General features: G+C 45.2%; 1 protein-coding gene across 1 annotated transcript in view; it reads left to right on the forward strand.

The window, feature by feature from the left end:
- emc10 (ER membrane protein complex subunit 10) overlaps window positions 1-16848 on the forward strand; it is a gene marked incomplete at its 3' end in the record, with an annotated part of 20704 nt that extends 3856 nt beyond the window's left edge. The window contains exon 6 of the mRNA XM_080511843.1: window positions 16707-16848. Coding sequence (XP_080367969.1) covers window positions 16707-16848 — 142 coding nt within the window. The remainder of the gene's footprint in view (window positions 1-16706) is intronic.
- Between the last annotated feature and the right edge of the window lie 7341 nt (window positions 16849-24189).

A 24189-nucleotide genomic window follows, 5' to 3' on the forward strand; every position in this document is an offset into this window, starting at 1 on the left:
CATTATTTGCAACAATAGTCTTAGTATTACTGTAAATTAATGCAGTTATTTGAGCTTTGTACTGATTTTAAAAGACATGTTTTTAAATATGTCATTAAATGGGGCGGGGGGGGGGGGTGATGGGGGGGGGGGGGTAAATATAGGTGCTAATCTGATGCATCTTCCCTCCTGGAGCGAAGCTTGAGTCACTGAGGTGGAGACTGATGGACTGATGGACAGAGGGACAGATGGACTGACGGACAGATGGACAGACGGACAGACGGACAGAGGGACAGACGGACAGAGGGACAGACGGACAGAGGGACAGACAGACTGTTGGACGTGAAGACGAGTGGTGAAACTGCAGACACTTGTCTCTGCGACATGAGACGTCAGATGACAGCAGGTGTGGGAGAAACTTTAACCAGGAACCTTGTGGACGTGATTGATGGGGCTCTGGGGGGGGGGGGGGGGGGTCTTAGGGGGGGATCAGACGTGACGACAGGCGTTTGGCTGCCGATGACTTCCCCGGCTGATCCCACATCGTAACACCAGATAAACAAAGTAGGAAACGTGTCATAAAAGTCTTACGAGACGCAATAAACAGATTCCTGTCGTTTCGTCAGGCAGAGAAGAAATGTGAACAACGACAGTGGACGTTGGAGCGAAATGGAAGAAAACTGTGTTGATTTAAGGATTTATTAATCAATCTCACCCTGCGAGAAGAACTCAGTTCAAATCTGTCATTTTTACCACTTTTTAGCCTCAATATTTGGTCTAAAGTTAAATTACATTCCAAACTTCTCCACTTTGATCTGTTGAGCCTTTAAATCCGATCAACTTTTATAATGTCTTAAACCGATGAAGCCATTAGCTTTCACATGCGGCTTTAATTTCCGCATGTGAAACAAATCAAACGTTTTACAATCGTTTGTGCAAAATGTACTCTGCGTATTTATCACCTTGAAATCACTAACAATATTTAGTTTCGCTGCTTCAAAACCCAGAATTTGATGCAGGAAAGTCTCATCTGATCAAATCGAACCTTCTAATCGTCTTCAGGCGTCTTCAGACTCTTACCTGCTTTCTTGGGGACGGGCATGATTGTTCAGGTTCTCCTGGAGGGGCTCAGCATCCGGCGGGTTGTGTCTCCTCATGGGGGGGGGGGGGCTCTTATTACCTTCCAGGGAGGAGGAGGAGGAGGAGGAGGAGGGGGGACGGTCCATCCTGTCACACGAACCTCCCGATCCTTTGGCGGCAGCAGCTTGACGGAGACGAGCAAATGTCCCGCAGTGCGCGGCCTCATTAGCATACACATGTAGCGGCCATGTGCCCCGGAGCGGTGAGGCTCACCAAACATCTCGGCCGGATCCGGTGTCCACTTTTAATCCAGCTGGGATTATTAATGTATTAATTAGCAAATCACATTTTCTCCCCCCCCGAACGCACTTTTCAATGTCGACTTCAAGTTTAAGACTTTCCAGCCGGCGTCCCGTGTGCAGATGTTGTAACAGCAACCGTCTTTCCTATCAGACATTCTGCACACCCTCGCCAACGCCACATTTGTTTGTGGGACCGAGTTAGCATCGCTGGTATGTTAGCCATTAGCTCAAATTGACGCTAAGCAGGTAGCAGGTAGCAGGTAGGAGGTAGGAGGTAGCAGGTACGAGGTAGCAGGTACGAGGTAGCAGGTAGCAGGTACGAGGTAGCAGGTAGGAGGTAGCAGGTAGCAGGTACGAGGTAGCAGGTAGGAGGTAGCAGGTAGCAGGTACGAGGTAGCAGGTACGAGGTAGCAGGTACGAGGTAGCAGGTAGCAGGTAGGAGGTAGCAGGTAGCAGGTACGAGGTAGCAGGTACGAGGTAGCAGGTACGAGGTAGCAGGTACGAGGTAGGAGGTAGCAGGTAGCAGGTAGGAGGTAGCAGGTAGGAGGTACGAGGTAGCAGGTACGAGGTAGGAGGTAGCAGGTAGGAGGTACGAGGTACCAGGTAGGAGGTAGGAGGTAGGAGGTACGAGGTAGCAGGTACGAGGTAGGAGGTAGCAGGTAGCAGGTACGAGGTAGCAGGTACGAGGTAGGAGGTAGCAGGTAGCAGGTAGCAGGTAGGAGGTAGCAGGTAGGAGGTACCAGGTAGGAGGTAGGAGGTAGCAGGTACGAGGTAGCAGGTACGAGGTAGCAGGTACGAGGTAGGAGGTACGAGGTACCAGGTAGGAGGTACGAGGTACCAGGTAGGAGGTACGAGGTAGCAGGTACGAGGTAGCAGGTAGGAGGTAGGAGGTAGCAGGTACGAGGTAGCAGGTAGGAGGTAGCAGGTACGAGGTAGCAGGTAGGAGGTAGCAGGTAGGAGGTACGAGGTACCAGGTAGGAGGTAGGAGGTAGGAGGTACGAGGTAGCAGGTACGAGGTACCAGGTAGGAGGTAGGAGGTAGGAGGTAGGAGGTAGGAGGTAGGAGGTAGGAGGTAGCAGGTAGGAGGTAGCAGGTAGGAGGTAGCAGGTAGGAGGTAGCAGGTACGAGGTAGCAGGTACGAGGTAGCAGGTAGGAGGTACGAGGTACCAGGTAGGAGGTACGAGGTAGCAGGTACGAGGTAGCAGGTAGGAGGTAGCAGGTAGGAGGTACGAGGTACCAGGTAGGAGGTAGGAGGTAGCAGGTAGGAGGTACGAGGTACCAGGTAGGAGGTACGAGGTAGCAGGTAGGAGGTAGCAGGTACGAGGTAGGAGGTACGAGGTAGGAGGTAGCAGGTAGGAGGTACGAGGTACCAGGTAGGAGGTACGAGGTAGCAGGTACGAGGTAGCAGGTAGCAGGTAGCAGCATCGCTGCGTTAAACAGCGAGTATTTTAGAGTTTTAGTCGGGGAATGATTTGTCGTTAACGTCCCAAAATCTAATCGATCCGTCCTCAGATGAAGACTAATCATCCCCGAAGAGTTCATGCAATTCCGGGTGGGTAGTTTCTGGAAAGTTGGTAAAATATAATAAAAATATAAATAAGTAAATACATAAATAAGTAAACAAACAAACAGCCAAATAATAAATAAATAAATAAATAAGTGAGTAAATAAACAAATGAATAAATAAGTAAGTAAGTAAATAAATAAATAAATAGGATGAAATACGACCTTCTCGTCCAACTTTTGTTGTTGAAGGTACTCCCAAGAGTAAAACAAACAAAAAATGTCTTCAGGCACATCCGTGGCTTACGGATTGTCCAATAGCAGAAAAATAATGTCCAGTAATGAAAATTAGTCATTGAGTACAGTTGAACTTACTTTAGCAAGTTTACGGAATTTTAAAGTAAATCGTCTCTTGAAAAATCTCCGGTTGCTTCTGATGCTTTTTTGCACATTTGGTCTCGCCTCAACAGGCACATGGAAACACGCAGTCTTGCATCACCTATCCGACGTCGGCGCCGGCGCCATGATGGCGTCGCCAAGCGGGAACACGTTGAAGTTAAAAAGCAAAAGGGGGCCGAGGACTGAACCTTGGGGGACGCCAGGTCACCTTCTATCTGTGTGACGGGAACTTGAACCATTGAAGGACGCGCTGAAAACGAGTTCTTGAAACAAGTGAATTGCCGTCGTTTCCGTTATCTAACCAGCACCTGAAGCCGCCGCGCCTCCAGACTGTCGACACGTCGCGTTGCTCCGAATCACAAATACTCGCATCAGTGAGGGAATCTGTGTGGGACGGCATCGAAAGGTGGAGGCTGTCGTCACACTTCCTCCCACCGCCGCCATCCGATCGGGGAGCAAGTCACGAGTGTCTGGATCTCGTTAGATCGGGGGGGTCCAACATGAGGCCCGGGGGCCAGAAGCGGCCCGACAGAGGATCTAATCCGGCCGCCATGGGATTTTTTTTTTTTTTTTTTAAGTATAAATATGAAAACTGACTAAAAACACCAGATCGGCAAAAATGACATTCAAAACCGCCCTTGGTCAGAATTAATGAATGCATCTGTGGAGGTCACATGACACAACACCTTTCACAATAAAGGTGTCCAATTTATGTAAAGTGATACTTTAGACACGTAAACTCAAAAAAAATGTCCAGATGATGACAACTTGTTTTAATCCTGAATAAAAATACGATCTCAAGATACAGGTGACTGAGGGTTTAATGTTCTGTCTGACTTGTTGGGCCTCCAGAGGTCAGAGGTCAGATCAGGTTGATGTGGATCCTCAACTGAAAGCAGTTTGACTCCTGCATTAGAGGAAGAATCTTGATGAAGTGTAACGCCTGCTTATCGCCGCCTCCTACAATTATATAAGGTCCCGTCTGGTCGAGGCACGAAAACTCATCTCAGCACCTGCTGCTCACTGCTGTCAGTGACTGGGCTTAGACAGTATTGTACCCTGACCCCCCCCCCGGGTGTGTTTAGGGGGGGCGCCACATTATACCCCCTGCGATCGCGGTGCGATATCTCAGTGTACGTTAGCGCCCGGCGCTAAACGTCTCCTCGTGTTGCTTCATTACATGTTAACATGACGGAGAAATGAGAAGTGAGGCTGTGATCCTCATGTGGAGTCCTGAGTGACGGGGGCAGCTGTCTGAGGGGGGGGGGGTTTGAGGGGGGGTCTGGACGTTGAATCAGCCTTTGTTTACTACCAAAGCGTCGATTTACCGCCAAAACAAATCACTTCAGTCCCGAACTCATCAGGAGTCCCGACAGAATTCTGTTTGACGACACCGGATAAAGTATTTCTCAGTCATAATCCACAAACACAAATATAATTTGTTGAGTTTATATAATTCAATCATGTCACTTGAATCCCATTTATTCATCTTATCTGATCAACATGTACTAGAATGAACCGTTCCACAATAAGAGACTCGACATGTTCATGTTGAACATATTTCTGATATATAAACTGAATAACTCGTTGATTTTTCTTTCAGTGTACAATAAATCTAATAACCTGCGACAATATTTTTTGCCAGCGGTGACTGCATTGTGTTTCCACAGTTCTGTTGTTTTCATGGAAACTGTTTTTTTTTTCTGAAACAAAACAACATTTCCACTTGAAATGCTGCCCGAGACGTTAAAATAACACAATGTGGTGCATCAGGTCAGGATTTATTCATAATCATGATATTAAATCAGAACTTCTGCATTCGGAGGAGTGTAAAGCCAAATTGTTTTGCAGTTTTCTTATTTTCTCAAATCATAAAAGTCCAACTAAATAAAGCAGCACTTACCTCAAACTACTACAAATTAAAATAATACAGAATAATAAAATACCACAATGTACAAGTGATTCCTCGGGGAAACACTTCCATGTGTTCGGGGCAGTATTGTGATTCTAATGCAAAGACTACAGGAGTGTAACCGATACGACCGGCGCAGACTAAATATAAAGACTCGTCAATAAATAAAGTGGTGTGACAGCAGAAGAGTTCCGTTCGTCCGTCTGGAGGAAGTGAAGAAGTCGGAGGACGGAGATTCCAGACGGCGCAGGAGGCAAAGCAAATGTCAGCGGAGCAGATTTTACCGTAAAGTCAGCAGATAATAAACCGCCGCCGCCAAAGATGCACAGATTTACAGCGTGAGAACGACGGGACAGAGTCAACAGCCCCCCCCCCCCCCCCCCCCCACCCTGTACTGTAACATAAGCCTGGAGAGAGGCCCTACATTACGGTGTCATGCTGACAGTGGCGGTTGGAGATTTACGAGGAATGTGCTGCCATGTATGTGAGCGCCGAAGATTCATCACCACTGTGAGAGTTTTACACTGACAAGGATTCAGACTCGGAGCTAAACGTTAGCAGTTAGCAGCTAGCATCGCAGAGCGTCAGCGTGTGGAAACAATTCATCATTGCAATTCAAATATAAATTGTATTATATTTGTAGAATTCAAATTTGTATTTGAATTGTAATGAGGAATTGTTTATCAAATACAAAAATTTGTCGTGACAAATTTATATTTGAATTGTAATGATGAATCGTTTCCACACACTTGACGCTCTGCGATGCTAACTGCTAACGTTTAGCTCAGAGTCATCGCAGAGCGAGCAAATACAAATTTGAATTGTAATGAGGAATTGTTTATAAAATATAAACATAAAAATTTGTCATGACATTTATATTTGAATTGTAATGATGAATTGTTTCCACACACTGACGCGATGCTAACTGCTAACGTTTGGCTCAGAGTCATCGCCGGAGGACGGCGTTCGTGACAAATTTGTATTTGAATTGCAATGAGGAATTGTTTATAAAATAGAAACATAAAAATTTGTCGTGACAAATTTATATTTGAATTGTAATGATGAATTGTTTCCACACACTGACGCGATGCTAACTGCTAACGTTTAGCTCGGAGTCTGAATCCTTGAGGACTAAAAGGCAATTTTCGTTATTTTCCACCGAATAAAATTAGTCTGGAGCCGCAAAACATGTTAATAATCTGAAATGAAGAAAAAGAAACGCTTTACATACAACGGCTGCATTCAATGCTTTTGTGGCCATTTTTAAAAAATATATATTTTCCCGCCATTTAATAAAGCGTGGGTATTTTAGCCGCTGTTCATTTCTGGATGATTTCAGCAATTTTCACTATAATAGCAATTCATTTTCCTTTTTTTTAATCCCCCCCTTAAAAAAACGTTCAGCTTTTCTGTTGTCTCCATGTAAACCGACACCGTTTTAAAAATATTCCTTTTTTTTCTGAAACGAAAAGGCAAAATGACACGTCAAGCACGCACGCATTATGTAAATACACTTGTTTGTATTACTTTTGTATATAGAATGTATTGTTCATTTTCACACGTGTTTGGAATTGTTTACCGTTTTGGATTGTTTATCTGCGCGACCTTAAATAAAATTTAAAAAAACAAAAACACGACGTGTCTTTCACTGGAACCGTTGCCGTGGAAACGAAGCATCCAACCAAACGTTGCAGCCCGTGCGGGGAACCGTACGTTCTCCGGACACGTGGTCGCCGGGCGCTCTCAGTCGAACCTCCGCCGCCGTGCGTCTCTGGGCGCCGCGCCGCTTCCTGGTACGCCGACATACATCACGGCGCTCAGAGATCTTTTTACAAACGGATGACTGCGGTTTGTTGTCACCTCCTCAGTGCGGCGCGGCGGCGGCGTGCGTTTGTCGTTCTGAGAAAGAGGCCCGGCTGGTGGGTGGGTTGGGGGTGGAGGGGGGTGGAGGGGTGGGGGGGGGGGGGGGGGGGGTCAGAGGGCACGGGGACTAAAAACAGCCGACGTGAGGACGAGCAGCGGCACGTCGACAACAGGACGTCGGGACCTATACGAGGATATATGTGCATATATGTCCAGGCCGTCTCCAGGGTAGACGGCAAAATAAGAATTTCATTCACTGTGAAACCTGGATTTTACTGGTGATACGACAATAAAACACCTTGAACCTTGATATATGAAACATATAAGCAGTTTGTATGCACATATATGACAATATATATGCTGCATACATGCGTATATATGCCACATATAGGCAAAATTTAGGTGCATATATGTGAATATACAGGCCATATAGGTGTCCTGTACTGCTTCTTTATTTCCATATATACATATAGTTTAGGAATATTTATATATATATCCCATATCTCACTTCGGCAACTGTCATACATTATCAAGGCAATAACTAAAATACAATTATGCAAGAAGAACATACATGTGCATATATGCACACATAATATAGGAAAACGGCCAATTTTTTATGTCACATATATTAAAACATATGTTTATATAGGTTCTTTCCATGTTGTCAAGCTCCAAAATGATCATGAATGCAGATGAATAATTGTTTTTCTATCAGCTGTCGTCAACATGAACACAAGTAGAACCTCGATAAACAAAAGCTGCTGAAAGATCTTTGTGTTTGAAGCGGAGCGAGAAGAATTCCCTACAAATTAAATACTTTATCACTTTACTTTACTCATTTGTTTGAATGCGACAGGGTATTTCAATGAACGGACACCCACTGCTGGAAATACACCAGATTGAACTCAGAGCTGATGTCCGTCCGTCCGTCCGTCGTCCCACGCGGCAAAACCAAACCACCAGACACGTGTCTTAAGTTGGACACGGCGTCCTCAGAGCCGTCGGACAGGAGAAACCCACACGACCAGCATCGGCGACGGTGGAAAGGAAAAACTCCTCCAACAGGAAGAAACCTCCGGCTCAGAGGCTAGAGGCACGCTAGAAGAAGAAACTTTATTTGTAAAGCACCTTTCACAGAAAAAAAATCACAAAGTGCTTCACAGAGGCACAAAAAACACCCCAAAAATAAGTACAGACGGAATTAAGACAGAATTAATCACATGTCAACTAAAAGCCTGTCTGAACAGCTGTTTCCAGCTGCTTCTTAAAAAAGAATCAACAGATCGGCTTCACGCAGCGACAAAGGAAGGTCGTTCCACAACTTAGGAGCAGCAGCTTCAAAGGACAAGTCTCCTCTGGCTTTGAAGTGGGTCCCAGGGACAGTGAGGAGGTTCTGGCCCGAGGACCTAAGGGAGCGACCGGAGGAGTACCAGGGGCACGACAAGTCAGACACATATTCAGGAGCCTGACGGTGCAACGCTCTAAAAGTCAGAACTAAAATCTTGAATTCAATTCTAAATTTGATGGGGAGCCGGAGCAGAGAGCATAAAATAGGAGTAACGTGAGACCGTCTGCTAGATCCTGTTCAAAGCCGCGCTGCAGCATTTTGAACCCTTTGAAGTCGGTTCAAAGCAGATTTGTTAACACAAGTAAAAAGGGAGTTACAATAATCTAAACGAGACGACATGACTATTGCGGTTGTGGTTGTTTCTGCAAAAAGGAACTGCTGTCCCGGGTTTGTCCACTGGGGGTCGCACTGCCTGATTGACGGAGGCCCCCGGGGCTGGAATTGAACACGTGGTTCATAATGGCTTTAGTGAAGAATGATACAGGACAATGAAATTGACATGATGCACGGCTTGCCCTTTTGCACGCAGTCTTAATAAGCAGACTGAAGCCTGTGAAGGATGAAACTATGCGAGGATTCCAGTTGGGAACACGCCGTACAGTAGAGACAAAGGGTTGTGCTGCTTTCCTTTTCTTTTGTGCTGCTGAAGGCTGATGAGTTGGCTCAGGTCCAGAACACACATACTCACGTCTGACATGTGAAGATTAAAAATAACAGGCCCCATTAACAAGGGAAGGTAACTGAGAATAATGAGGAATCCACTGATGATTCACCCGAGCAGAAACTCAAAACCCTAACCTGAGCAGATCGGATTAAAAGAACCTCTGAAGAAACGTTCAGGCATTTGAAGACTCAAGGCTGATTGAGTTACAATAATAAAAACAAGAGAACTGGCTGGGCCAGCGTGAGACGAGGCTTGACGCCACCAAACAGCCAAAGGAACACCGAATAGCTGAAAGGTATGGAAAGAGAATTCTTGCGAACTGCGAGGTGTGTCGTCGACTGATTACGAGAAAGCTCGCTTATATAACAACCGTGAAAACAACATCAGAGCTGAGGCACTGTCCGAAACACACCATGTGAACGTGGGAGGGAACCAGAGGGAACCAGAGGGAACCCACGCTCACACCAGCAAACTCCAAAAACACCTCCAGCTGGATTTGAACCCACAACCTTCTAGCTCTGACACCAGACCACTGACCGAAGCAGCAACGGTTGTCAAAGTGGCGAATTTCACCCTGGAGACTTGGAAAGTTCGGTTCCTTGTGACCAAATCCCACATGGAAAGAACCTATATAAACATATATGTTTTAATATATGTGACATATATAAAATTGCCTGTTTTCCTATATTATATGTGCATATATGCACATATATGTTCTTCTTGCATAATTGTTTTTAAGATAGTTCTGTTATTGCCTTGATAATGTATGACAGTTGCCAAAGTGATATATATATATATATATGTGTGGAAATAAAGAAGCAGTACAGGAGACCTATATGACCTGTATATTCACATATATGCACCTACATTTTGCCTATATGTGGCATATATACGCATGTATGCAGCATATATATTGTCATATATGTGCCTATAAACTGCTTATATGTTTCATATATGCGCATATATCCTCATATAGGTTCTTTCCATTCGGAAAACAATAAATGGTCCCGACACAGACATGCTGTCTCGTCCTGCCTCGTTATTTTAATGACTGATCAATAAACTAATCAATGATCAATAATCCCACAGTCACGACTCGTTCTGGCCGTCAGACAGACGTCCAGGTTACGTCCTGGACGGACCGTTGGGTTCTGGACATCTAATGGACGCCGCTCACTCGGTGGGTTGGAGTCTGAAGATTCCAGATCAGCCAGGTGGAACTTTTTGAAAATGCTCGTTCCAATGGAAACGCTGCCGAAGGTCTTGAGCACCAAGGAAGTGGTGAAGAGTTCTTCTGCACGTGCTCAGTAGGTGGATGGTGAGATCAATGTTTCCTCAAGGTTCTCACGACTCCCAGTCGGTGTTCTCCCGGGGCCTGGTCGTTTTATTTTGACAGTCACTGTGAAAACAATCCAACTTGGCCGTCTGTCCACGAGAGTGTGTTGTTCTCTGTGAGTGTGTGTGTGGTCCCATTACAGAAACAAACAACAACGCCCTCCAGTGGCCGAACATGAAAACTACATTCTATTCAGTGTTTGCACTGGTGCCGTGGAAATGGACAAAATATTTTCAAAACAATAGACTCACTGTAGACAACTTCTTTCTCTGTCATCTGGCAAAATTATTATCAATTATTATTATTATTATTATTACAGACAACTGGATTCCTTTCAACAGACTCTTGAACTGGTCCAGAGAGTTTTTCCTGTTTCACCCATTCTACACCTGCCAATAGCCACAAATATAAATACAGTCAATTTACTAATGCACAAAGGATTTGTGGTGGTAAAATTAAACAAGTGGACTTAAACAGATGTTAATGTCATTCTGTTGTAAACTGTGTACTTAATGTCTGAATCACACCCTGAATGTATTTTCATATTGAAATTCATTAAAAAAATAAAATAAAATGGGCTTTTATTTGAGCTGCATGTGATTTAATGTGACGTCTTTTTTTTTATATGTGTTAACTCGTTTGGTGGCTGATTTTGAATTCGTCGTTATTTGGGTGGGAGAGTTGTAGAATCGGAGAATCAAAGTTGAGAGTCGTCAGAGAGAATCTCTTCATCTGAGTTTTACAGTGGAACATTGGTGGAACATGAACGCGTCACAGGGAAGCAAACCGGACGGGCGGCTTCAGAACAACACGGGACCCCGGCTCGCTCCTGGATCTCATCATGAGTGGAACAAAAAAACAAACGACGAAAGAAAAGAGAAAGACGTGGAACTGCTCAGACTGGATTCCTCCCGCTGAACAAGCTGAGGATTTGCCGGCTAATTATTATCATTCAGACTGAACGTGCTGTTGATGGTTTAATTGTGATGCGATTCAAAGGAAAATATAAACACGTTCACGCTTTAGTTCTTCATACCTGCTTCTTCTGTTCAGGAGGTTCGTCGGGGGAACCGGGCGGTGTGCAGACGGAACCAACCGCAGAATCAAGGGTTCCACAAAACGTGTTTAGGGAATGTCCAGGGAACACAAAACCCCACAGGGAACCAACTACAAGGGGCGACAGGATGACAAGAGGAGCAAAGAGAGGGAGAGGCTCTACATACTCTGGTGAGGGGAGGACACAGGTGGGACACAACGACGGGAGAACATCATTGGTTAATAGGAAACATGAGGTGAGACACACAGAGACCGGACGGTCCCCGCCTTCAGGGGCCGACACCTGATGGCCCAACGATGTGGGGGAATGGGGGTCATGGGTAAGGGACTGACGGGACTGGGGACAGGGACTGACAGGACAGGGACTGACAGGACGGGACTGACGGGACTGGGGACTGACGGGACTGGGGACAGGGACAAACGAGACTGATGGGACTGGGGACAGGGACTGACAGGACAGGGACTGACGGGACTAACGGGACTGACGGGACTGACGGGACTGACAGGACAGGGACTAATGGGACTGACGGGACTGGGGACTGACGGGACTGACGGGACTGGGGACAGAAAATGACGGGACTGACAGGACGGGACTGACGGGACTGGGGACAGGGACTGACGGGACTGATGGGACTGGGGACAGGGACTGACAGGACAGGGACTGACGGGACTGACGGGACAGGGACTGACGGGACTGACGGGACTGACGGGACTGGGGACAGGGACTAACGAGACTGATGGGACTGGGGACAGGGACTGACAGGACAGGGACTGACGGGACTGACGGGACAGGGACTGACGGGACTGGGGACTGACGGGACTGACGGGACTGACAGGACAGGGACTAATGGGACTGATGGGACTGGGGACTGACGGGACTGACGGGACTGGGGACAGAAAATGACGGGACTGACAGGACAGGGACTGACCGGACTGATGGGACTGGGGACAGGGACTAACGGGACTGACGGGACTGGGGACAGGAAATGACAGGACTGACAGGACTGACAGGACAGGGACTGACGGGACTGGGGACATGGACTGATGGGACTGGGGACAGGGACTGACAGGACAGGGACTGACAGGACAGGGACTGACGGGACTGATGGGACTGGGGACAGATAATGACAGGACTGACATGACAAGGACTGACGGGACTGGGGACAGGAAATGACGGGACTGTCCATAGCCCAAACGTCACTTTGGCAGCCGTCATACATGATCAAGACGATAACTAAGAACTAACTAAAAAAACAATTATGCAAGAAGAACATTTAGGTGCTTATATGCACACATATATACATGCATATATGTACCTATGTAGGTGCCTATATGCATACATATGTGTACACATATGTACATATATGTGCATATATGTACATATAATATAGGAAAACGGCCAATTTGATATATGTCACATATATTAAAAACCTATATTAAAACATATATGTTTATATAGGTTCTTTGGGATGTTTGGGATGTGTAGTGATGAAATATGGCAAAGACTTCTCAACCAGTCTGATAATCGTGAATTACTAAAATCCCACGGAGAATTCTTCATGACTAATTTGTCAGTGTCACTCCGCGTCAGCAAGTTTCGCGAGTGCAGAGTCATTACAGGTGAAAGACAGCAGCCCTGCACACCTGAGCAATGTGGGAGACTTGAGTCATGAGTATCGTGAGGCTCATCCTGGCTTTTATGTCTTTAACGCGAGTTGACAGGCGGCGTGACAAGTTGATCAGTGTCATCTGTCATCTTCAAATGGATTTGTCTGTCGTCTGCATAACTGTGCAAAAGTTAATGTTGTGGTTCATAATAAGATCCGTCATAGGAAGCCTGTGTGGTGTGAAAAGCTTTGGTCTGACGCAGTGCCGCTTCCAGATTTTATTTCAAGTTTAGTGACACCACTGAATTCCAAAGTAACCACCTTTTTTTTTTTTTTTTTTTTTTAACATTATAAAAGTAATTAACAAGAATCGAACCAAGTCAAACAGTTTCAAAGACAAAAGTTCCAAAGTTCTAATAAAAACAAATAAAAAGTCATTGACAAGAATTGAACCAAGTCAAACAGTTTCAAAGACAAAAGTTCCAAAGTTCTAATAAAAACAAATAAAAAGTCATTGACAAGAATTGAACCAAGTCAAACAGTTTCAAAGACAAAAGTTCCAAAGTTCTAATAAAACATTTTTTAAAGTCATTGACAAGAATTGAACCAAGTCAAACAGTTTCAAAGACAAAAGTTCCAAAGTTCTAATAAAAAAAAATAAAAAGTCATTGACAAGAATTGAACCAAGTCAAACGGTTTCAAAGACAAAAGTTCCAAAGTTCTAATAAAAAAAAAAAAAAAGTCATTGACAAGAATTGAATCAAGTCAAACAGTTTCAAAGACAAAAGTTCCAAAGTTCTAATAAAAAAAAATTAAAAGTCATTGACAAGAATTGAACCAAGTCAAACAGTTTCAAAGACAAAAGTTCCAAAGTTCTAATAAAAAAAAAAAAAAAGTCATTGACAAGAATTGAACCAAGTCAAACAGTTTCAAAGACAAAAGTTCCAAAGTTCTAATAAAAAAAAATAAAAAGTCATTGACAAGAATTGAACCAAGTCAAACAGTTTCAAAGACAAAAGTTCTGAAGTTCTAATAAAAAAAAAAAAAGTCTTTGACAAGAATCGAACCAAGTCAAACAGTTTCAAAGACAAAAGTTCCAAAGTTCTAATAAAACATTTTTTAAAGTCATTGACAAGAATTGAACCAAGTCAAACAGTTTCAAAGACAAAAGTTCCAAAGTTCTAATAAAAACAAATAAAAAGTCATTGACAAGAATTGAACCAAGTCAAACGGTTTCAAAGACAAAAGTTCCAAAGTTCTAATAAAAAAAAAATAAAAAGTCATTGACAAGAATTGAACCAAGTCAAACAGTTTCAAAGACAAAAGTTCCAAAGTTCTAATAAAAAAAAAAAAAAGTCATTGACAAGAATTGAATCAAGTCAAACAGTTTCAAAGACAAAAGTTCCAAAGTTCTAATAAAAAAAAAAAAAAAGTCATTGACAAGAATTGAACCAAGTCAAACAGTTTCAAAGACAAAAGTTCCAAAGTTCTAATAAAACATTTTTTAAAGTCATTGACAAGAATTGAACCAAGTCAAACGGTTTCAAAGACAAAAGTTCTGAAGTTCTAATAAAAAAAAAATAAAAAGTCATTGACAAGAATTGAACCAAGTCAAACAGTTTCAAAGACAAAAGTTCCAAAGTTCTAATAAAAAAAAAAAAAAAGTCATTGACAAGAATTGAATCAAGTCAAACAGTTTCAAAGACAAAAGTTCCAAAGTTCTAATAAAAAAAAAAAAAAAGTCATTGACAAGAATTGAACCAAGTCAAACAGTTTCAAAGACAAAAGTTCCAAAGTTCTAATAAAACATTTTTTAAAGTCATTGACAAGAATTGAACCAAGTCAAACGGTTTCAAAGACAAAAGTTCCAAAGTTCTAATAAAAACAAATAAAAAGTCATTGACAAGAATTGAACCAAGTCAAACGGTTTCAAAGACAAAAGTTCCAAAGTTCTAATAAAAAAAAAAAAAAAGTCATTGACAAGAATTGAACCAAGTCAAACAGTTTCAAAGACAAAAGTTCCAAAGTTCTAATAAAAAAAAAAAAAAGTCATTGACAAGAATTGAATCAAGTCAAACAGTTTCAAAGACAAAAGTTCCAAAGTTCTAATAAAAAAAAAAAAAAAGTCATTGACAAGAATTGAACCAAGTCAAACAGTTTCAAAGACAAAAGTTCCAAAGTTCTAATAAAACATTTTTTAAAGTCATTGACAAGAATTGAACCAAGTCAAACGGTTTCAAAGACAAAAGTTCCAAAGTTCTAATAAAAAAAAAAAAAAAGTCATTGACAAGAATTGAATCAAGTCAAACAGTTTCAAAGACAAAAGTTCCAAAGTTCTAATAAAAAAAAAAAAAAAGTCATTGACAAGAATTGAACCAAGTCAAACAGTTTCAAAGACAAAAGTTCCAAAGTTCTAATAAAACATTTTTTAAAGTCATTGACAAGAATTGAACCAAGTCAAACGGTTTCAAAGACAAAAGTTCCAAAGTTCTAATAAAAACAAATAAAAAGTCATTGACAAGAATTGAACCAAGTCAAACGGTTTCAAAGACAAAAGTTCCAAAGTTCTAATAAAAAAAAAAAAAAAGTCATTGACAAGAATTGAACCAAGTCAAACAGTTTCAAAGACAAAAGTTCCAAAAGTTCTAATAAAAAAAAAAAAAAAGTCATTGACAAGAATTGAATCAAGTCAAACAGTTTCAAAGACAAAAGTTCCAAAGTTCTAATAAAAAAAAATTAAAAGTCACTGACAAGAATTGAACCAAGTCAAACGGTTTCAAAGACAAAAGTTCTGAAGTTCTAATAAAAAAAAAAAAAAGTAATTGACAAGAATTGAACCAAGTCAAACGGTTTCAAAGACAAAAGTTCTGAAGTTCTAATAAAAAAAAAAAAAGTCTTTGACAAGAATCGAACCAAGTCAAACAGTTTCAAAGACAAAAGTTCCAAAGTTCTAATAAAACATTTTTTAAAGTCATTGACAAGAATTGAACCAAGTCAAACAGTTTCAAAGACAAAAGTTCCAAAGTTCTAATAAAAACAAATAAAAAGTCATTGACAAGAATTGAACCAAGTCAAACGGTTTCAAAGACAAAAGTTCCAAAGTTCTAATAAAAAAAAAATAAAAAGTCATTGACAAGAATTGAACCAAGTCAAACAGTTTCAAAGACAAAAGTTCATCAGTCAGAGTGTTAAGAAGTTTTGGTCATCGCTTCATTCAATCCACCACCATTTTAGCTGAGAAACCTTCAGTCTATCAGCTAAAATAAGTTTCAAACTGTTTACAACTGTAAAAAATCTTAACTGTTTGTTAGCTTTAGCTGCTAACGAGCTGGTATTTGTTCAACTCGCTCCGGTTCGGCGAAGCGGCGCCTCGATCGGGACCGGCCAATCAGCTCCGAGCTTCTCAAGGACGTTGTTCGTGGGGTTCGAGCTTCGAGGCCCTCGAGGCGTCGGAATCACGTGATCTGAACGAGCGGAGCCGCAGCCTGAGCATGAACTCTTTACTGCATGCAATACACACTGCATGGTGAGAGAGGGGCGAGCGACACCACCTGCCCCTAGTGACCAGTGGCCCCCTGGTCCCTGAGTCAGAACCCGGTAGAACTCCACTGGTTGACGTTAATCTGAGCCAGAGACTCATCATTCATGTGAATACAGGGGACCCTTCGGAGGCAGTCTCGTGCTCGACCGCATCACTTCCTGCGTTTTCTCCCACATCCTGAAGAACGTTTGTCCGGCTGCACGGAGACGTGTCGAGGACGCAGTGTGGACGGACGCCTCGGGGCAAAAAGGACGGTGATCGTAGTCTGAAACTGGAACCTGGTCTCAGAGCAGGCCGAACAGACCTTTGACCCAGACGACGAAGGGCGTGTGTGAAAGAACAGGCGAGGGTTTGTGTCGCGGCTCAGAAGCATACCTGCGATCGGAAGGTTGTGAAATATTGACTTTGTGACGCGAGCGGCGTCGACTTTTAAGCTGCTTTAAGCTGCAGACAATAACCCTGATGGAGGCTGATTTGTTTGCCCCATGGTCGCACATTAATCAAACCGGGTGGTTCTTACATCACCACCTCATGAAGATCACGTTACATCTGATGACTGTGTCCTGAACCCTTCTCTAAATGACTTTTAATCTGCTGGTGATTGTTTTATGACATCGTTTTCCTGTAGTCAATTTCTCTTTGTATTTGTTTCGTGTATTTGTGGTTGCTCGGGTCTCTTCAAAGTTCCATTTCTTATTTGTGTTTTCATTTTGTGCCCGTTTGGAGGTTTTTTTGGTGGGAATTTTTGTTTCCCTGTCGCACCTTTTGTTCTTCGGTCAGTTGTTTTGCTGCCAGGTGGAGAACCCTACCGCTCAGAGAGTTTTAACTGGCAGCAATGGGTGACCAGCAACTCTGAGGAGGGTCATCAATACCGCGCCACAGCAGATGCTGATCTTAGTGCTCTTCTTCAGGTGCTTGTTGATCCACACGCAGTCGACCAAAGGTCACCTTCTCTAGTCTGTCACTGATTTCTCTGTGAATCCGACAATCGTCCCCCCAGGCAATGGGGAGGGTGGTTATCTTGCCGAGGCTGGTCGAAGGACGTCCATCTTTTGTTTGAAGTTTAGAATGGATGAAGTTCAAGACCAGTAAAGCCGACACCTGAAAAGAGTCTTTATAATCGCTGGTTTTCCGAGAGGTGGATCCGGCACCACGTTCTCGAAGGCTGCCTTCCTCTGGAAGACAGACTTCACGGAGAGTTCGCCCACAACGACAGCACTGCAACTTCCACCTGCCATTTCCGTCCCTCGCTCAACTTTACAGGGTTTGGCAGAGTCAGTGGTCAAGGACTTCCTTTAGCCTGTGCCAAGACGGTTTTGGATGAGGTGCGGTGTGCATGGAACTGGCACTACCCTTTACCCCGGTCAAGCTGGGACAGTGGTAGCAAGATCCACAGGTTGTAGGGGTTACCTTAGAGTTCTCCTGGCCTCTGGCTGAAAAAAACCTTTCTCAAAAGCACAAGTGCAGTAGCCCAAGCTGGTTCACAAAACGAGCCCACGGACCCAGGGCCTTCATGCATGGAGACTATCCAGAACTCAAGGACACTTCTTGAGTGTTCCAGCAGAAGCCTGGTGCTAAATGGACTGTCTCCTTCCGTCCAGTAGCTAGATGGCCGTCAACGACTCACCTGAGGTGACACGCATTGCGGAATGTTGTTTTAACTACCACGAGGGTGTCTGGCCACCCCACTCATTAGCCCGGGTCAGACATTTGGTGGGAGTGCCAGTTCAGTCGCTGGCAACTCGACCATGCAGCAGGTAGTCTCGGATTACAGATTACCAGCAGGAGATCCTAGGATCTGTCCTGACAGGAGTTTGTGTGTTTCATTCATTTTTATGACATCTGTGGTCTTCTTGGGTCAGATACGTCTGGCAGGGCGTTTTGGAAGTCATCAGGTGTGACGATGCCCCGCTATTTGAAGAATGTGAATGGTTTCAAAAAACACTCGTGAACCCATTGTTTATTTTTTTTTTTTTTAAATGTATACAACAAATCTGCCTCAAGGACATTTTTACAGGTTGACGGGAAGAGCAGACAAGGATATGTAGCAGCCGCAGAGACGAAACATTTGATCTGACAGCTCTGAAGCGTTCTCTCGGTGATGTGAGTTACAGTGACGTTAATAAGCAACTTTAACCTGAATGCAATAAACCCAATGCAGTTTGACTCGTTTAAATTCTTGTAGAATCCGCGGAAATGTGATCGTCAGTCGGTCACACTTCACCTACTGCTTTAAACTCTTTAGGGTGGTTTGTTCAGAACCGGCTCTTCATGTTTATTATTTTGAATTTGATGCACACACACACAGGTGACAGGTAACAGGTGACAGGTGACAGAGGTGTGTCTGGGGGCAGGGGGTGGGCCCAAGAGTCCTATTTATTGTGGAGCAGATCTCCAGCAGTGTATCTCCAGCCATGGCTTCCTACAAAGTGATGTGCTTGACGGCTGTCCTGACTCTGCTGATTCCAGGTAAGGCTGCACCTTCACACCTGGACGTGCTCACGAGAGGAGGCTTACCTTCAGCTGCATGTTTCTGGAAATATGAGTGAGGACAGAGGTTGTAGTTCTGAACCTTTTCTGAGCTTATGCATGAATTTGAACCTTCCCTGTTGCCCTTCACGGTTGAAACTGTGGGGTACCACAGGGGTCTGGTCTCGGCCCACTGTTGCCAGATCACAAGAGAGAGAATCAAGTAAATTTATGTTCAGAATTTTTAAGAAGTAATGCAAATCAATCAAGACAATTAATTTAAAGTAAAAAGTAATATGGCCACAATAAACGTCGAGTGAAACCCCGTTTAAACAACAATTTCTTTTTGTGTTTCAGAGTCTGCGTCACAGGCAAATGGTGAGTCCCTCTTTCATTCCGTCACGATTTACCGTCTTCTATTTAGTCACCGGTAACATTTTCAACATGTTGTTAGTGGTGAACAGAAGTGGTGAATTCACGTTGAACTTTGTGTGTCCAGTGTGTGGCCGAGCTCCTCTAAACAACAGGATCGTGGGCGGTGTGGAGGCCCCCGAGGGCCACTGGCCCTGGCAGGTCAGTCTGCAAATATCTGGGCGTCACTTCTGCGGAGGATCCCTCATCAACAACCGGTGGGTGCTGACCGCCGCCCACTGCGTGGAGAGGTGAGTCGATTCCGTTCCGTCTTCACCAACTCTGATTCCACATGAAACACGAGGAGCCTGACAGGACGGACTTCCTCAAACGAAGACGCGAACGTGGGTTTTCTGTTCCCTCTGCGACTCTCAGGGTCTCGGCCAGACGGATCACCGTGTACATGGGTAATCGGCGTCTGTCGGGATCGAGCTCCCACCAGGTGTCTCAGACGGTCTCACGGATCATCAGTCATCCCGGCTACGACTCTAGGAGCTTTAACAACGACATCGCCCTGCTCTTGCTCTCCTCGCCGGTGACCTTCACCGACTACATCGTCCCCGTCTGCCTGGCGGCCCCCGGCAGCTCCTTCCACGCCGGGGTCCCAGTCACCGTCACCGGCTGGGGCTCGTTGGCAGAGAACAGTGGTCAGTTACTTCTTCAACGTGTGAAAGGTTAAGAGGCCCAGGCCTCCTGTCACTCTCCACACCCTCCGTCTCCTCCTGGGGGCGGGGGGGGGGGGGGCTTTTTCCCAGTCAGAAGGTTGCAGGTTCGTTGCCTGTCCACACGTGTCCTTGAGCAAGACACTGGACCTCAAGTTGCCTCTAATAGATGGATAAAGCACCTTCGCATGGCGACTGCCTCCATTGGTGTGTGTGTGTGTGTGTGTGTGTGTGTGTGTGTGTGTGTGTGTGTGTGTGTGTGTGTGTGTGTGTGTGTGTGTGTGTGTGTGTGTGTGTGTGTGTGTGTGTGTGTGAATACGTGAATGTGACTAGCGATGTCCAGAGGTCTGGGACTGCTGGAGCGGTTGAATAGTGCTCTATTAGTGAAATCCATTCACCATTTACACCATTTACACAAACTCAGGGGCTCCACCTAGTGGCCACCTCTGGCGGGAGGTGAAAAATGAATTCTCACTTCCATCCTATGAGCGAACGCTCCGTTTAAGTGTCTTACTTCTTCCGCATGTGGACGTCTAAGAGGCCTTTGGCCTCCTGAAAAGCACTCAGTCCATCCCAAAGGACACCTCCACATTTGGACAGATGGAGGATGAAATGACGCAACCTTCCGATTGAGAACAAGCGACTGACTGAGTCAGAGCCACCTGAAAGTGTCATCTCTTCAGCTGGTCTTTGTTTTGGATGTTAGAGAAAGTCCACCTCTTCAGGTAACCATGTCCAGGGACATGGATGGGACACAGTAAGACCGTGTCCAGCCTGAACACTCATGTTAAATGAGTCCAACTGGTCTATGTGCAATGTACTTAAGGGAGCATCTTCTCCAGTTGTCCTGATCGCATGTTCTCGATCCGACCTTGTGTTGTTCTAGGTTCTATTTCTAACCTGCTGATGGAGGTGGAGGTTCCGGTCGTGGGGAGCCGACAGTGTAACTGTGACTACAGAGTGGGTCAGATCACAGACAACATGATTTGTGCCGGAGAAGGAGGGAGGGACTCGTGTCAGGTAACCATGCCGACAAGAACATTTGAGTCTGATGTGTTTCTCCTCTGCAGATCCATCCTCCTCCTCCTCCTCCCCCTCCTCCTCCTCCTCCTCCTCCTCCTCCTCCTCCTCCTCCTCCTCACTGACTCCTCATGCTTCTGCTCCTTCAGGGGGATTCAGGAGGTCCACTGGTGGTCAAGAAGGACGGGACCTGGCTTCAGGCGGGAGTTGTGAGTTTTGGAAGAGGTTGTGCCAGACCTAATTTCTCGGGGGTGTACACCAGAGTGTCCCGCTACATGGACTGGATCAACAGTCAGATCACCACCAACCAGCCGGGCTACGTCACCTTCACATCCACGGGGACCGACAGCGACCTGAGCGCCACGTGTCCAGGCCTCCCACCCATAATGACGAACAGCCGCACCACCCCCGCACCACAGCGTGAGTGCCCGTAGAAGTGATTTTCCTTCATGCTTTCGCACATTTTAACGTCATGTACCGGCGCCGGGACAACTTTTTTTGACACTTGTGCGAAATTGCTTTTATCACCTCAGGAACGTCTCTAAAATTCGCAAAATGTTGTCAAAAAAAGACCTGGAATTGATCATTCATGCTTTCATATCTACAAGACTTGATTATTACAACCTGTCTGAATTCGTCTCTGAACAAACTGCAGATTGTTCAGAATTCTGCTGCTGGACTTCTAACAGGTGTCGTTAACCCCGAAGGTCTTACCGGCTCTCCATTGGCTCCCTGGAAAATTCAGGATTGATTTTAAGGTCTTAGTGACTTTCAGAGCCTTAAACGGTCAGGCCCCTCAGGACATCCTGGACCAGTCCGTCCCCTCAGGACATCCTGGACCAGTCCGGCCCCTGAGGACATCCTGGACCAGTCCGGCCCCTCAGGACATCCTGGACCAGTCCGGCCCCTCAGGACATCCTGGACCAGTCCGGCCCCTGAGGACATCCTGGAGTAGTCCGGCCCCTCAGGACATCCTGGACCAGTCCGGCCCCTCAGGACATCCTGGACCAGTCCGGCCCCTCAGGACATCCTGGACCAGTCCGGCCCCTCAGGACATCCTGGACCAGTCCGGCCCCTCAGGACATCCTGGACCAGTCCGGCCCCTGAGGACATCCTGGAGTAGTCCGGCCCCTCAGGACATCCTGGACCAGTTCGGCCCCTCAGGACATCCTGGACCAGTCCGGCCCCTCAGGACATCCTGGACCAGTCCGGCCCCTCAGGACATCCTGGACCAGTTCGGCCCCTCAGGACATCCTGGACCAGTCCGGCCCCTCAGGACATCCTGGAGTAGTCCGGCCGCTCAGGACATCCTGGACCAGTCCGGCCCCTCAGGACATCCTGGACCAGTCCGGCCCCTCAGGACATCCTGGACCAGTCCGGCCGCTCAGGACATCCTGGACCAGTCCGGCCCCACAGGACATCCTAGACCTCCTGAAGCCGTACTCTTCTGGCCGTACTCTTCGGTCGTCTGGCCAGAACCTGCTAGTGGTCCCTAAGACCCATTATAAGACCCGAGGGGACCCGTCTTTTCAGTCTGTGGCCCCTAGACCGTGGAACGCTCTGTCCCTGTCTCTGTCCTGTCTCTGTCCCTGTCTCTGTCCTGTCTCTGTCCCTGTCTCTGTCCCTGTCTCTGCGCCCAGCAGACTCTGTTGTCTCTTTTAAAAAGGATTGAAAACTTGTTTATTTAGGAGCTTTTGGTTGATGGGTTTTTCACTAGTGTCACTTTAATTTTACACATTTTATATTGTTGTTTTTACCTTTTCTCCTGTACAGCACTTTGTGATTTTTATCTGTGTAAAGCGCTTTATAAATACATTTTACTTACTTACTTACTTACACTGTGAGGAGGTAACAGGTGAGGAACTCACTGAGGAACCTCCCGACACCGGAGCGTAATAAAGCAGCGTTGTGTTTTAGGCTTTTTTATTTTTTTTTTTAATGTGTTGTATTTTCTGTCATTGTTTCATAGGAATTTGCTGTGATTATGTCAATACCAAGTTCTCTCTCTCTCTCTCTCTCTCTCTCTCTCTCTCTCTCTCTCTCTCTCTCCACCACAGAACCCAATGAGATGCTTGACGCCCAGGCCACACAGATGTGCGTCAACTCCTATTTCAACCTCGACCGCGTCGCCAGAACCTACTTCAGGCTAAGTGAACGGGAACAGAGGATGGTCAAGGCCTTCGAGACCTCGAACCTTGCCCACTGTGACACATTCATCAGTCTGCTGTCCGGCGGGGGCCTACGTGAAAGCAGCAACGACGAGATCCTGAGGACGGCGAGAACCTATAGAAGCGTTGCAAGCAGACTCGTAAAACAAAAGTCTCTTCTCAGATTTTCTCTTGGTGACCTCAAGCTCTGCCTCGTCACCTACCTGTGCGCGAATGGAATTGAACCGTCCTTCCTGAAGGAGATTTACCCTCGCTAAGCCAAATAGTGGACGATAGCCCCCTCTGCGGTCCAGGGTTTGAAACCTTCCCCCCAGATCTATCTGTCCGTCGTGTCTTGCTCTGTCCTTCTAGTCCCCTACCCCAAAGGTTCCGCTGATTTCCTCTTGTTAAAAATTAGGGTTTTTCTTTTTTCTTTTCCCATCTTCTCTGCTTGCCCATATGGAATTGTTGGGTTTTTCCTTATAAAGCTTCCTTGAAATGACTGTGGTGTATTTGCTATTCTGAAAAATAAAATTGCCTTGCATTAAATTAAATTGAATTGAATCAAATCCTGTTCTAGACACATGGAAATACGGTGCTCCCTGGTAGCAACGGCACGGACAAGGCAAAGACATTTTATTTTCTGTTGTGGGAAAAAAAAACCCACAAATGGCAGCTCTGGTTGATAGCTGAGGGTGGTGGTGGTGACCCAAACTCGAGATCAAGAAAACAAAAATTTATTTGTCATGTAAATGGAAAGTTGGCACACAGCAGGTGTAGATGATATTTGGCTTATTAAGGTACAGCAGAGAAGATTATACAGTATTGTCGTCTGTGACAGTAGCGTCTCAGGGAGCACCTAGCTTAGCCTCAAAGTCCCTTAGCTAGGA

This window comes from Blennius ocellaris, assembly GCF_963422515.1.
Source record: "Blennius ocellaris genome assembly, chromosome: 16".
Taxonomy (NCBI): Eukaryota; Metazoa; Chordata; class Actinopteri; order Blenniiformes; family Blenniidae; genus Blennius; species Blennius ocellaris.